The sequence below is a fragment of the Ambystoma mexicanum genome, chromosome 5q (assembly GCF_040938575.1).
Source record: "Ambystoma mexicanum isolate Mex_15411 chromosome 5q, UKY_AmexF1_1, whole genome shotgun sequence".
Lineage (NCBI taxonomy): Eukaryota > Metazoa > Chordata > Amphibia > Caudata > Ambystomatidae > Ambystoma > Ambystoma mexicanum.
Window position 1 is genome coordinate 1,337,123,531 of NC_090933.1, and position 14,514 is coordinate 1,337,138,044.

The 14,514-nt window shown below is 48.5% G+C and overlaps 1 protein-coding gene across 4 annotated transcripts in view; it reads right to left on the reverse strand.

Annotated features, from left to right (window-relative positions):
• The window catches only part of CPSF1 (cleavage and polyadenylation specific factor 1), a 777,662-nt gene that overhangs the window by 104,867 nt on the left and 658,281 nt on the right, over nt 1–14,514 (reverse strand). For all 4 annotated transcript variants that reach the window (XM_069621953.1, XM_069621950.1, XM_069621951.1 and 1 more), the window contains exon 32: nt 10,580–10,756. In XM_069621953.1, the coding sequence (XP_069478054.1) occupies nt 10,580–10,756 (177 nt within the window). The remainder of the gene's footprint in view (nt 1–10,579; nt 10,757–14,514) is intronic.

Sequence of the window (14,514 nt, forward strand, 5' to 3'; positions counted from 1 at the left end):
ATGGAAGCCCCAGTGCCACGAGTAGACAGTGCTCTAGGTTTGAAGGGCAGATCTCTCTTGGCAAGAGTGTTGCAGTGTGATGCAGTTTATGATCCACTTTGGAATAGCGGATTTAGAGACTGGGTCCCCTTTTCTACCAGCTGCCACTGAAACTAAAACTAAAAAGTGGTTTGTCTTTTTGTGGTTTTGTGTTTTCCAGATGACATGCATTACTTACCATAATAGCATTTCTGACGATTGTATCTGCTTAGATTCACATGCTGTGCATGTGGTCTTACATCCAGTGGTAACCGCAGAGTATTGCTGTCGGCATAGGCGTGTCTGTAACACTATCCCCATCGTGACGTGTAGTGTACCCAAAATCCCTCACGCGCCGAGGTCCCTCCGATTGTATTTTTTCTGCCATGGGGAAGCCCAAGGCTATAGTGATTGAGTACATAAAGAGAGAAAGTAGTAAGACGTCTATGTTCCTTCCACCCCGAGCGGGGAGGTTGCATGTGAATATAAGCAGATACAATCATCAGAAATGCTATTACGGTAAGTAATGCATGTCTTCTGATGCTTGTGAATCTGCTTAGAATCACATGCTGTGCATAGACTAGCGAGCAGTACCCGGAGTTGGAGGTGGGTTGTGAGAAGGACCAGTAGAAAAAAGATGTCTTAGTATAGCTTGTCCCACCTGAGAATCAGACCTAGAATGAGTGTCTAGGCAATAGTGTTTTGTAAAGGTGTACAGAACTCCAGGTTGCCGCTTTGCAAATGGACTCAAGGGGAACATTTGCAATGAGTGCTATGGATGCCCCAGTGCCCAGAGTAGAATGTGCTCTAGGCTTGAAGGGCAGTTCTCTCTTTGCAAGAGAGAAACATAGTGTGAGGCATTTGACAATCCACCTTGAGATAGCTGATTTAGAGACAGGATCCCTTCTCTACCAGCTGCCACTGAAACAAAGAATTGCTTTGTCTTCCTTAGTGGTTTAGTTCTTTCCAGGTAGAACATGACTGCCCTGTGCACATCTAGTGTGTGTAGGCTTCTTTCGGCCATGCAAGTAGGGTTCTGGAAGAAAGTGGGTAGTTCGATTGATTGGTTCACATGGAACTTTGAGATTAATTTAGGCGCAAATCTGGGATGTGTGCGCAGAACTACCTTATCTTTGTGGACTGTAACAAAGGGGTCTAGAACAGAAAGAGCCTGTAGTTCATTAACCCTTCTGATAGAAGTGATAGCCACTAGGAAGGCTGTCTTAGAAGTCAGGTCTTTCAGACTTGCTTCATGCATAGGCTCAAAGGGAGATCCCATGAGCCTGGTCAAAACCACATTCAGATCCCATCCAGGGGCTGGGTGAGAAATGGGAGGTTAAATACTCTTAACCCCTTCCATAAAGGCTTTAATCGCCGCTATTTACCAGCACGACACCTTTTGTTGTGATGTGGTGTAGGCTGACAGAGCAGCCAGAAGAACCTTTAGGGAATTGAAGACTAACCCAGTGTCCAACAGATGGGTTGGATACAGCACAATGTGTGTGGGTGAGCAATCGATGGGATTGACGCCCTTGGAATTGCACCAGATGACAAAACGTTTCCATTTGCTGGCATAGCAATAACGTGTATTCGGTTTTCTCGCTTCCCCAAGTATGTCCATGCACCTCTGAGTGAGTTGCAGGTGTCCAAACTCTATGACCTCAGGAGCCAAGCTGCTAAGATCAGAGTTTGTTGGCATGGGTGTAGGGTCTCCCCACCCCCCCCCCCCCCGTCCTGAGACATGTTGTACGGGCAGGGTAGTTTCACTGGTGGGGAGAGGGACATTTCCATCAGGTGAGCGAACCAGGGTTGGCGGGCCCACCAGTATCATGGTAACTGGTTCTTGGTGCATCTTGTGCACTATCTTGTTGAGAAGGGGAGTCAGGGGGGGCTTGGGGGGAAAAGCATAGACACATTTCCCTGACCATGTTATCCAGAGACCGTTCCCCTTGGATCGGTTCTGGGGGTACCTGGAGGCGTAGCCTTGGCATTGGGCGTTCTCCTGAGTTGCGAACAAATCGATCTCTGGGAAGCCCCATTCTGCAAAGACGTTGGACACAATGTCTGTGTATCTGCCATTCGTATTCTTCTGACAGAGGAAAATCTCTGCGGAGTACGTCTGCCAGAAAATTGAGTTCCCCTGGAACATGTTGGGACAACAAAAATATCTTGTGTTTGAGAGCCCATATCCAAATGTTTTGGGACAGCTTGGATAGCCCTGGAGAGCGAGTGCCCCCGTTTGTTCAGGTAATACATGGCTGTAGTGCTGCCGTTAGAATCAGCACTGTCTTCCCTTGCAGTTGCACCTGAAAGGCTTTCAAAGCCTTGCACAACACTAATAGCTCCAGTAGGTTTATATGGTTGGACGCTACTTGAGGAGACCAAACTCTGTGCGCTGTCTGTTGAAGCAGATGAGCTCCCCACCCTGTGAGTTGCGTATGTAGTGAGAGTGGCTGCTACTGCAGGGGTGGTGGAGGTCATCCCCTTCAAGAGGTTTTCTATTGACCACCACTGCAGAGAGAGAAGGAGGGCTGGCGAGACAACTACCAGTCCTTCCCACATTGTCCGCTGGCCTGACACCACTGGCTGTTGAGCCACTCTTGCATGGGATGCATGCGCAGACGCACGTGGGGCACCAAGTATATGCACGACGCCATCATACCTAGCAAACGCATGGCTTTGTGCACCGTCACCTCCCGATTGGCTACATACAGAGGGATCTGAAAAAGCATGTTCTGAACCCTCTTGTTGGAGGGGAAGACAAGACCGTCCTTCGTCCGAATTAGAGCTCCCAGAAATTGTTTTATTTGACTGGGGACTAGGCTGGATTTCTTTTCGTTGATTGAGAAACCCAGACTGAACAGGAGATCTACTGTTTTGAGCCAGTCGTCGAGGTAAGGGTAAAATGGGACTGATAGTCTGCGCAGGTGTGCTGCCGCCACTGCCAGAACCTTGGTAAACACCCTTGGCGCCGAAGTGATGCCGAAGGGGAGTACCTTGAATTGGTAATGCCTGTCTTGGACCATGAACCTTAGGTATTTCCTGTGCGCCGGCAACATTGAAATATGAAAGTATGCATCTTTCATATCCAATGTTGCCATATAGTCTGCTTGTTTCAGCAATGGGATCACCTCCTGTAGTGTTTCCTGTAGAAACTCCTCAGGTTTTATAAACTTGTTCGCTGGGCGCAGATTTAGAACAGGGCGCATGGTGAGATCTTTTTTGGGTACAAGGAAGTACACTGAATGAACACCCTTGTTTACCTGAAGAATAGGGATGGCTTCTATGGTGTCCTTTCCCAGCAGCGCTGCCACCTCTTGGTTCAGGATCTCCAGATGGTCCGTTGAAAGGTGCTGTGAGCGCGGCGGTCTGAATTGTGGAGGTCGGGCGAATTCCAAGCAGTAACCGTGGGTGACTGTCTTAATGACCCACTGGTCTGAAGTTATCCCCTTCCATGCCATGAGGAATGATGTTAATCGCACCCCGACTTGTGTAACATGGGAGGGGACCTGGATTTGGTGGTCATTTCTGACCAGAGGCTGTGGCTCCTCTGGGAGTGGGGCCTCTACCCCTGCCTTTGCCTTGTTTCTGACCCCTTGCTGGGTAGTCTGCAGTGCTTCCAGAAGTCTGTCCTGAGTTGAAGTTTCGCGTGCCGTAGTTGTTTTGACCAGCACAGGCTTGCCCTCAAAAGGACAGCTGAGAGTTATTACCCCTTTGGGTGAAGGTTTCTGTGTGATCTGTTGCAGAGACTTTAGAGTCTCTTGCTCCTCCTTGGCTTTTTCCAAAGCCTCATCCACCGCCTTCCCGAAGAGATTAGAGTCCTCAATGGGCTTGTTGATGAAGGAGGCTTGAGTTTCCGGTTTAAAACCGGACGTACGCAGCCAAGAGTGTCTTTTCAGTAGGTTCCCTTGGGCCAGAGACCTGCCTGCAGTTTCTGCAGTGTCGAGGGTGTTCTTGATCACATGCTGGTTAACTTGTCTGCCCTCCATTACAATGGAGAGAAGCTTAATTGGGCGGGTTCGGGAACCTCTTGGAGGCCTTCCTGGAGCAAGTTCCATTGGGCGTCAGCATAGCTTGCCAATAGTGTTGTATTATTAGCAATCCGCGTAGTGTATGCGGCTGCTGACGTGACACGTTTGCCAAGGGCATACAGTCGCTTAGATTCCTTGTCCGGCTGTGATTCTCCCGTGGCAAGGGGTACCCCTGCCCTTTTCCGAGTGGTAGTCACTACCAATGAATCTGGGCTGGCGTGCCCTCTGATGTATAGAGGGTCGGAAGGGGAAGGTTGAAATAATTTTTCCACTCTTGGGTTCAATGCCCGGGTTTGAGCAGGTGATACCAATGAGGGAGCCACCCTTCTCTTCAGAGAAGAGAAGGGGTATGGCCTGGCTAGATGGAGGTTTTTCCTTAAGGATATCCTCCACAAAATCCTGCTCAGGCACCGCCTCCTGAGTGGAATGAGACCGATCTTCAATTTGGAGATTAGGGTCCATCCGGACCCTTTTCAGGGGAGGATGGTCAGAAAATCCGATAATCCTCCCCAGCCGATCCATACACCCCTCGAACTTCTCTAGTCCATTGAGAGGACCCAAACGGGCCTGCGGGTGGAGAAATAACGTTTTCCGCCCTGCAGTGTCGAATAGTCATTTAGTGTGTCGGAGAGGGGCTCCTGGCCATCTTCGTAAGCGTCGTAAGAATCGGGATCCCAATCCGCATCTGAAACCTTTTCCGCGGCTTGTCCCATAACTTTAGGCGGAACCGGGGTAAGACCCACCACTGCTGTAATTCTTTCGATGCTGCTTTCGATAGTCGCCGAATCCGCGTGAGACAGTGGCTCCGATGGATTAATGGCAGGCAAACTACCTTCCGCAGTGCTAGTGGGCCTAGCGGTCAGTTTTTCGGGTAGAGGCCTAGCCGTAGTTTTTGGGCCTACCGCGGCCTTTGAGACCGTCGAAGCGTCAGATTTCTGCGCTTTGACATGTACAGTTTTTGGAGTAGCGCCCATGTTTGATTTGGACTGCCCAGTCACAAGACGCTGCTGCGGATGCGGGGAAGGCTTTGGATCAGAGCGATCCGAGGAAACCGGCAAAGTTTTCAGCGGCCCTGTTGGCGCTTTCACCTTTTTCGACAAAGATGTCGAAACCGGTATAGGAGTTGTGTGCTTAGTGCGATGCGCTTGTACGCCCCTGTCGCTGGGTGTTGTCCCTGTAGCGAGACCAGAGTTAGGCCTTAGAGGGTCGGGGACAGGCATGGCAGATCTAGAAGCGTCCGCCTCAAGGTCTATAACATCCGCAACGGATGTTTGGTCATCCGAAGTACGCCCGTCACTCTCAGCGGGTGTGGCAGTGGGGGAAGGGGGTTCCACCCACAACATACCGTACGCGGCCCACCGCTTTACACAGCGCTCCCTACGGGTCTTAGGCCAAAGGAGTTTGCAGGCCGCACACCGCTTTTCGTCGTGCTCTAGGGGGAGACAGGTGTTACACATCCTGGGTTCGTCCTTCCAAGGATATCCAACCCTACACTAAGGGCAGAATCTAAAAGGAGTCCTTTCATAGCTAAAGGGAAAGATGACCAGACCAAAAGGTTAAAGTGGGGAAAAGGAGGAAAGACATACCGACAATATGGCCACCCCGACCCCACTCTCCCTAATGTATAGGTCGGCCAGAGGGCCCGACCACGTGGAAAATCCGGCCGCTGAAACTTAGGCGCCGAAATCCACAGCCGTATATGAATCCCCCGTAGACTTCGCCGAAGATGTTCTTGAAGCTAATGTGACTGAATGGGGAATAAGCGACAATTCAGTGAGATAAACAAGGTCTCTAGTAAGAGCTCTGCTATAAGGCGACCAGTTATCTGGGTGGAAAAAAACAATCTGAGGGACCTCGGCGCATGAGGGATTTTGGGTACACTACACGTCACGATAGGGATAGTGTTACAGACACCCCTATGCCGACGTCCCTTTTCGGTCCCCGAAAGACAAGATGCAATACTCCGTGGTTACTTACCACCGGATGTCGGACCATATGCACAGCATGTGATTCTAAGCAGATTAACAAGCATCAGAAAATAGATTACTGCTCTCCTCAAATTAAGTGTGTGGAGGATTCTTTCTGCCACAGTAGTGGGGTATCGGGCAAAAGGCAAGTAATTCCATTGATTGGTTCACATGGAACTTCGAAATAAATGTGGCTGAGTGCGCAGGACCACCTAATTAGGACCACCTAATTAATCTTTGTGAAACATGACAAACTGGTGTTGAACTGAAGGGGCCTGCAGTTCACCAACTCTCCTTACTGATGTGACTGCCACCACGAAGGTGGTCTTTTAGGTGAGTGATTTAAGGCTAGCCTTATGCATAGGTTCAAAGGGAGGCCCCATTAGTCTAGTCAGTACAACGTTCAGGTCCCATCTGGGAGCTGGGTTGGAGATAGGGGGATGAAGTCTTTTAACCCCTTCCATAAAAGCCTTGATCAGTGGAATTTTCCACCATTAAACATTTTTCTGGGACGAGGTGTAAGCTGAAAGTGCAGTTAAGTGGACCTTTATGGAATTGAAAACTAGGCCTGAATCTAGTAGACAAGTCGGGTACAGGACAATATGTGTTGGTGCACAGTCAATGGGATTGATTCTCTTGGAATTGCACCAGACGACAAAGCGTTTCCATTTGTTGGGGTAGCAATGTCTGGTGTTAGGTTTTCATGCTTCCCTAAGTATGTCCATGCATCTCAGAGGTAATTGGAGGTGCCCGATCTCTGACCACAGTAGCCAGGCTGCTAAATTGAGAGTTTGCGGGAACAGATGAAGTGTTTCCCCCCCAGTCTTGAGACAGCATGTTGACCGGTGTTAGGGAAGATTCTATGTAGTAATCCTGTGGGAGACTACACCAGCCTTGTCCTCTTGGCAATAGGTAACCCAACATTTGGTATAGGCCTATACTACACAAGTTGTTAGAGTGACTGAGCAGCCAGGCTTATCTAAAGAGGGGTTAATGTGAGCTGTGGGGTGTAACAGATTCACAGTGACGGATTCAAATAACACTTCTACTGAAGGGTTCTTGATAAAACAATTACTTATTATTTAACTGTCAGTGTTAAAATAAGCCTTCTTTAGAAGTGGAGCAATTTGCAACAATCAAATACACTTCTAAAAATACATTCCTTCAGTTAAGTAAGTAGATATCCTTTTGGGATGTCTGACACCCCCCCCCCCAACCCCCCCCCCCCCCCGAGAGGACTTCAATAACTAGGATACTGTGGACATGGATATATCACTTTACACTTAAATGCAATACTGGAGTTGTGAGTTGGGGGAAAAAGGAAAAGGTTAGGGAAGGAAACAATGGTTAACAAGTTTCTCAAACAAGTAAGCACTTTAGAATCCCCCAATTAAATATATGTTAACCCTTTCACAGCTATACAAGTAAGGTATTGTTAGGCAGGATAGTGTGCAGCACACTTTGGGAGACTACAGCAACCTTGTCCTCCTGGCAATAGGGAACTCAACCTTTGGCATAAGTCTGTACTACACAGGTTGGTAGCATTGCTGAGCAGACAGGCTTCTCTCAAGAGGGGTCAATGTGAGCTGTAAGGTTGCAACACTTTCACAGTGACAGTTCTCCAAATAAACACTTCTACTCAAGGTTTCTTGATTAAACAATTATTAATTTAACAGTCCGTTATATAAGCCTTCTTCAGAAGGGAGCAAAACAATTAACACTTATACTTCAAAACACAGTTTCTCTAAATCAGATTATACCCATTGGGGTGGCACACAGACACTTCCTACATCCTCAGGTGACTTAAAAAGCTAGGACACTGTGGACATTGATTTATCACTGGTACATTTGGAGCAATACTAAGTTTGGGTGTAAAGGATTACATAGGGGAATATAACAAAGGTTACCAAATAATGAATAAACTGGTAAGCACTTTTCAAACCCTCTAACGCAAAGTAAATGAACCCTTTCCAGGAGGAAAGACAAAAGCACAAAGTCAGAGGTAGGAAGAGTCTCTCGGAGAGTCAGGACAGCCAATGCTAGTTGAGCAGAGTCTAGGGGAGCAGAAGTTCTTCTTGCAGGTAAGTAAAAGTCTTCAATGTTTTTAGAAAAGTGTGTAGAGATAAGATTCACTTGAAGGGCCACAAGCTGGGAGGCTTGTGAAGGGCAATGCTGCAAGCAACTCTGCAATGGCAACCAAGGCAAGTATCAACTGAGAACAAGTAAGGGGGCACAACAAGAGTTAAGGCCACTTCGGTTTACAGTACCTTTGGTTAGAATAAATGGTTCTAGCCGGCTTCTGTTCCTGTACAGCTCTGCAGATCCTGTTGTACCCGGACCTCAGTCGTGGGGACAAGAGGGATGAAGTCTGGGGACTTCTGCACTGCAATGGGAAGGTCGGCAGCAGCAGTGGGCAAACTTCAATTCAGCGGCACTTCGCGGTTTCAGCTCCTCACATCTATAGCAAATAGCAACACCACGGTTCTCGGATACCACTTCAGACTTTCCTCACATCTGGGGTCCAGCACTGTTGTGGAGGCACAGGCTTGGTCAGTCCTGCTTCAGGGAAGTCCAGAGGATCTTCCTGGAGTTCGGGTCCGACTTAAAAGCGATGCACTCTATCTGGTGTTCCTCTCCCTGGTACTTCGGCTCCTGCAGCAGCAACAGAAGTATAGCCAGCTACGAGGGGATATCCAGACGAGTTCACCTTGGGGTTGTTTGGTCCCACCAACCCAAGGGGAGAAGTCATCCTTGCAGGGCTTCTCTAGTCGAGGCGAATTCGGAGCTTCAGCACAGCAGCAGGGCTTCACCGGGCAAACCAACGGTCCAGGAGTTGCAGCAGGCGTCTCTTCCAAGTTTTTATTCGGATTCCTTCGTCCAGTGGTCGACTCTGCCTTCCAAGCCAAAAAGCCTCGCATTTTATGCAGGTTTCTCCCACTCATTCCAGCCTAGCTGTCAATCATACAGCACGGTAGCTGTGCTTGCCGGCAGCTAGCCTGCCAATCACATTTTGGTGCATTCCTGTAACCAAGGGGATTAAGCACATGGAGTTTTCGGGCAACTCCCTCACTTCCGGCCCCTGCCAGACATACTGGAGCCAGAGGCGGGCTTCACTCGTGAATCCCACAAAAGATGAAAGAAACAAAGGGACCAAACCTGGTTTGGCGCGCAGAGTAAATCTCAAGGAGGACGTTACTGACACAAAATGTCAAAAAAAGAAGACCGGGGCCATTTTGATGAAATGGGCACCCCATGGGTGCCTTACCGTGGCTTTGAACGGAGCCTGCGGTAAAAACACACAATGGTAGTACTAAGTAACCCCCTCCAGCACCGTATTGTAAGATAGTGTGTGCTGGGTCTAGAAAGTTACAAATTGTAAGTAAAGTCAATTTCACTTCACTGCTCTTGGAAACAGTAGTTTATCCAAGAGAAGGTATTTAAACCTTTGGGAAATCTAAGAGGCTTCCCTGTACCATTGCACTGAAGGTGCTGTGTGACAATGCAAAGATGGAGTTTGTCAGACTCCAAAGTCAAAAGAAACACAAGAGAATAAAATCACATTAAAATTACACAATTGATAAAAAGTCCTAAAGTCAAGCAAAAGAGCTCTCCCTAAAACACATTTATAATTTCCTTTAACAGTACTTTATGTTCTTAATCAGTGAAAGATCAATAGAGTTTCTAAAGACATCAGAAAGGAACTTTGTAGTCTTCAGATCAACTATAAAATCATTCATTACAGATGCAGATCTGTCCTGAAACACATGTAAGCCTCCATTTACAGGGAAGTCATAAGGAAAAATTGTACTCATCGCTCACATTCCAACCTACAGAGGTTTTGTTTCCAATTAGATGAAAATAAGGTCAGACTATGTTTTTATTGTTGTGTTTAATTACATATTAATAGCTATAAAGAGGCATAGCTTAACCTTCCAAAGTCTTCCCCCTGATATAAACCATACTGCAAAGACATCTCCGAGCATAAACTACAAATTCTATGTTGCAAATATTAGTCACATATGCAAGTAATGCGGTCACCTAATTCTAGCAACGTCAAACATTTTGTTATTCATACTAGGAGCACAGATTGTACACGACCCACAAGTAAAGCGCGGTTTGGTTTGCCCCACTAAGTTGGTGTCTTAGTAAGGACAGGCTGCTGTGATCGCCAATGTTTTTATTTCTTCTATAACACAGAGGGTCTCTCTCCAATCTGTCCCTTCAGGGCAGAGTCTTGGTGTAGAATGCACCGATGACGTTACTAGGCTGTGGGTTATATCTAGTGGTCTGTGTTGAATTGATGTACTGGTTGCAGTGAAATGGGTTGCCCAAGGTCTGCATTATTAACCCAATTAACTCTAGTACACACCCACACACCACTCCCCCCGTGCCCCAGCCATGTCACATCTTGCCGCCCCCACATATGTTGAGGGGGCAGGTCCTGAGGGTGCCCATTTCAAATATTCATATTGATCTGTGAGAGAAGTGTATCCATTACAATAATCTACACTTAACATCTCTGGTGGTGTTGGGCTGGTGAGAGAAACAAGGCAGGGCTCTTACCCGGCTGACAAGTGACAATGTCTTGCTCTCTTCCTGGTAGCGCAGCAGAGAGATGCTCTTCATGACGTCAGCAGCCAGGATGAAATTCTTCACACTGATCATCTGGTGGATGTAGAGTTGCGTGTCGATAAAGGCCATTCCCGTCAAGTCATTAGCCTTTAAACTCCAGAGGAAGATCTATAGGAATCAAACAGAAGGAAGTTGTAGAAGGTGATAAGATTGAACAGAGCTCATCGCTTATTTCAATACCCATCAGTCCCAGGCTCGCCACAAAGGAAGGGGCAAACTGCCCTGGGCCTCACGCCTGGGAGGGGCCTTGCAGCACCCTTCACTCGGCCCGAGTAGAAGGGAGCACAGTCCGCGCCTGTTGTTCATACAGGGGGACTGTGCTGCCTGCTTTCAGCCTCTGCAATAACTGAAAAATAATGCAAGACGGCAGGTCTCAGAAGTGATCGCTGCCGCCTCCATTTTTGTGCTGACCGCATAGACACCCTGAATGAATGGAGTAAAAGGAGGGCCATCCGGCCCTCCCGTGGCTCTGTGGGCACTTAATGAAGTGTGCATGCAGGCAAGGGGTTTATTTTCAATTAAATGTGCATTTAAATTAAATGTGTATGTATACATGTATGAATGTGCTTGTGTATTGTTGGTGTGGGGTCAATGCTGCATTTGGTTTTTATAGATCTGTGCATCCAAGTAGTTGGGTGACTGGTGGATGAAGGCATGGGTGAAAGTGTTGCATGCGAGTGTGTGAGTGTGTGCCAGCCTCCATCCTAAATCTAATAGACCAGTGGGTCACTAAATTTATAAGTGGAGGGCTGGCATTCTTTTTAGTTTGGGCTATTATGTGGCCCTTTTAGTGCCACCAATAAGCCAAAACTATTGCATTAGAGTACACACAGTGGTGGAAATTGACTGGTTTTACTGGAAGTTCCCACCTTGTGCAGAGGAGGGGGGTGGGGGGGAGGGAGAGATGCAAAGCAATGGGATGATCGGGAGGATGTAGGGTTGGTATTTTAGTCACCCCCATAAACATTTGCCTCTTAGCCCATTTACAATGTCAGTAAATCACAAAATCTTCACCGTTTTTAAACCTACAAAACGCACATAAATATTTCCAGTACAGTGCAACATTGACAAGGGATTTCACAGAGCTCCTGCTCACACCCTCAAGTGGTCTTGTGGTGAAGTGTCTCGCCTCTGAACCTTGGTTATTTGCCCACAGCCATGTTAATCCCTACGGCAATTCCCACTGTTAGGGATACTCTCAGAAATGTGCTAATTCCCTTCAACTTAGAGACCCCCCCCAAAAACTTTGCTGGATTTTGAGGACTTGATTGTTTTACCTGGAGAGTGTGAGCCTTTTTCCCACTCTCCCATGTATTTTGATGCGCATTTCACTCTTGTGTTCTTTGATTATGGAGTTTTAGACAACTCCATAGGCATCATCTTTTCATGTGTGTTACAAAGCACCCTCAGTGCAGTAACTAAGGGAAGCCTTTCTAGGCTGTCCCAAGGTTTAAATACCTTCTCTGGGATAAACTACTGTTGCCCAGAGAATGTAAAGTTAAATTGACTTTACTAGTCTTTTTAAATTCCTAGACCCAGCACACACTACCTTACAATAGAGTGCTGGACGGGTTACCTAGTATCCTGTGTGTGTAGACACTCATGTAGCAGTCAAATGCTACCCTTTCCTATCAAAATGGCTGGTGGCAGTGGTTTTACAACGAACTATCATGATTTTCCCCGACCACTAACACCGGTAGCATTAAATCGCGGGAGCCATGTTTTTCAAGATGGCGTCTGAGCCTCCTTTGTTTAAACGGGTCCCGGTCTTTTCTTGTCATTTCTTTTTGGAAAGGTCCTTCTAGAGTATGTCTCTGTGCGCCAAACTAGGTTTGGTCCCTTTGTTTCTATGCCTTTGGTGAGCTTCAGGACTGAAGACTGTCTCTGGCGTCTGAGTGTCTGGGGTGGGCAGGAAGTGAGGGAGGTACACGAAACTCCCTGTGTTTAGTCTCCTAGGAGACCCAAATGCACTCTGGCGTGACTGGCTGGCTGACTGTCCAGCAAGGACAGCCACGCTGCTGGGCGAGTGGCAGCTAGGCTAGAATGAATTGGAGAAAACTGTTTAAAAGGCGAGTCTCTTGGCATGGAAGGCAGAGTTGACCACTGGAACGAAAGAACCGAAGACGAGCTGGAAGAGGACGGCTGCTGCAACTCCTGGACCGTTGGTTTGCCCGGTGCAGCCCTGCTGCGGGTCCGAATCGCCAAGTTCATCTCGAGAGAGAAGCCCTTCAAGGACTACTTCTTATTTTGAGCTGGTGGGACCAATCAATTCGTAAGCCACCTGGACACCATTCTCAGAGCTGGTTGTATTTTCCTCAGAGTGCTGCAGGAAACCTAATAACCAGGGAGAAACACCAGTTTGTGTGCTTGAAGACAGTTACCGGAATCGAAGAATTGCCAGTTTGCCAGCTTTGTGGCCAGTCCCTGTGAAGTACAGGAGTCCCCGCCCCCCCCCCCGTCCTCCCTCTTGTCCCCACGACAGACTCAGGAACAGCGAGATCTGCAGGAACTGCCAGGAACAGAAGTCTTCAGCTGCATCGTTTTCTTCAATATAAAGGTACTATGAAAACCCGACCGAGAGAACTTACCTAAACACTCGCTCTGCCATCAAGCACTCCTCCGATATCTGTCACCTTCTTGAGGAACTGGACCTCGACGTCCTTTGTCTCACTGAGACATGGTTCACAGCCAGCTCTGCCACCAGCTTTGACACACTCCTACCTGACGGTTAAAAGATCCTCTCCATGCCCAGGCCTAACCGTGCAGGGGGTGGTGTTGCCCTTATCTTCCCTGAGTGGATTCCTGCCACTGTCACTCCTACGCAGACCTACTCCTCTTTTGAATGTTTTGTCTGCCGACTCGCTCTCTCTCCTAGCCATTACCTTACCGTGGCTACTATCTTTCGGCCACCTGGTCAAATTTCCTCCTTCCTCTCTGAGTGGGCTGACCTCTCCTCCTCACTCCTGTCCTCAACCACTCAACTCCTCTTTCTTGGCGACTTCAACATCCACCTTGATGCCTCCAGTCCCCCCACTGGTCTCTTTCGTGACCTCTGCGACTCTCTCTCACTCTCTATTCTCCCGTCTGGGCCTACTCACTCTGCTGGGCACACTCTTGATGCTCTGATCTCTTCTGACCTTCCCCTCTCTGTCCCTCTCTCCACTCCTCTCTCCTGGAGTGATCACTTTCTCCTATCCTCCCACCTCACCCTCCCTACCCCACAGGCAAAGCCACCCTCTTCACTGCCACCCACCTTCTCGGTCATCCGACCCATGAAGCGTGCGTCAGTTGAGGCTTTCGCTGCTACCTTCTCGCCCCCCCCTGCCCCTTCGGCTGACTCCCACCCTGACACAGCCCTCTCCATGCTCCACTCTGCTATATCTGTTACTCTTGATATCCTTGCCCCAGTCATGAGAATCCGCCTGAAGCCCAAAGCCAAATGTAACTCCTGGTATGACTCGGATCTCGTCACCCTAAAACGCAAGTGCAGGGTTGCCGAGAGGAAATGGCGTGCATCATGTTCATCCTCTGACAAACTGGCCTGCCGCCTGCTCCAAAGGCAGTACCGGCTCTCCGTTCTCACCAAGAAGAGAGCCCTTATCCAAGCCCGCATCTCTGCGGCATCAAACAACTCCGCCGAACTCTTTAAAATCTGCAAGGAGCTGGCCAACCCTGTTGCAGTCTCTACCTCTCCTGTCCCCTCCCAGGCCCTCTGCACTGCACTGGCCTCTCACTTCATCTCAAAAACTCAGGACATCCTGTCCTCGCTCTCCTCCTTTCACCTCCCTCCCTCCCTTCCCGGCTCTTCCTCTGGCCCTTCTGCAGTCACCCCCCCTCCCTCTTTCTCTGCCTTTCCACCTTTCTCT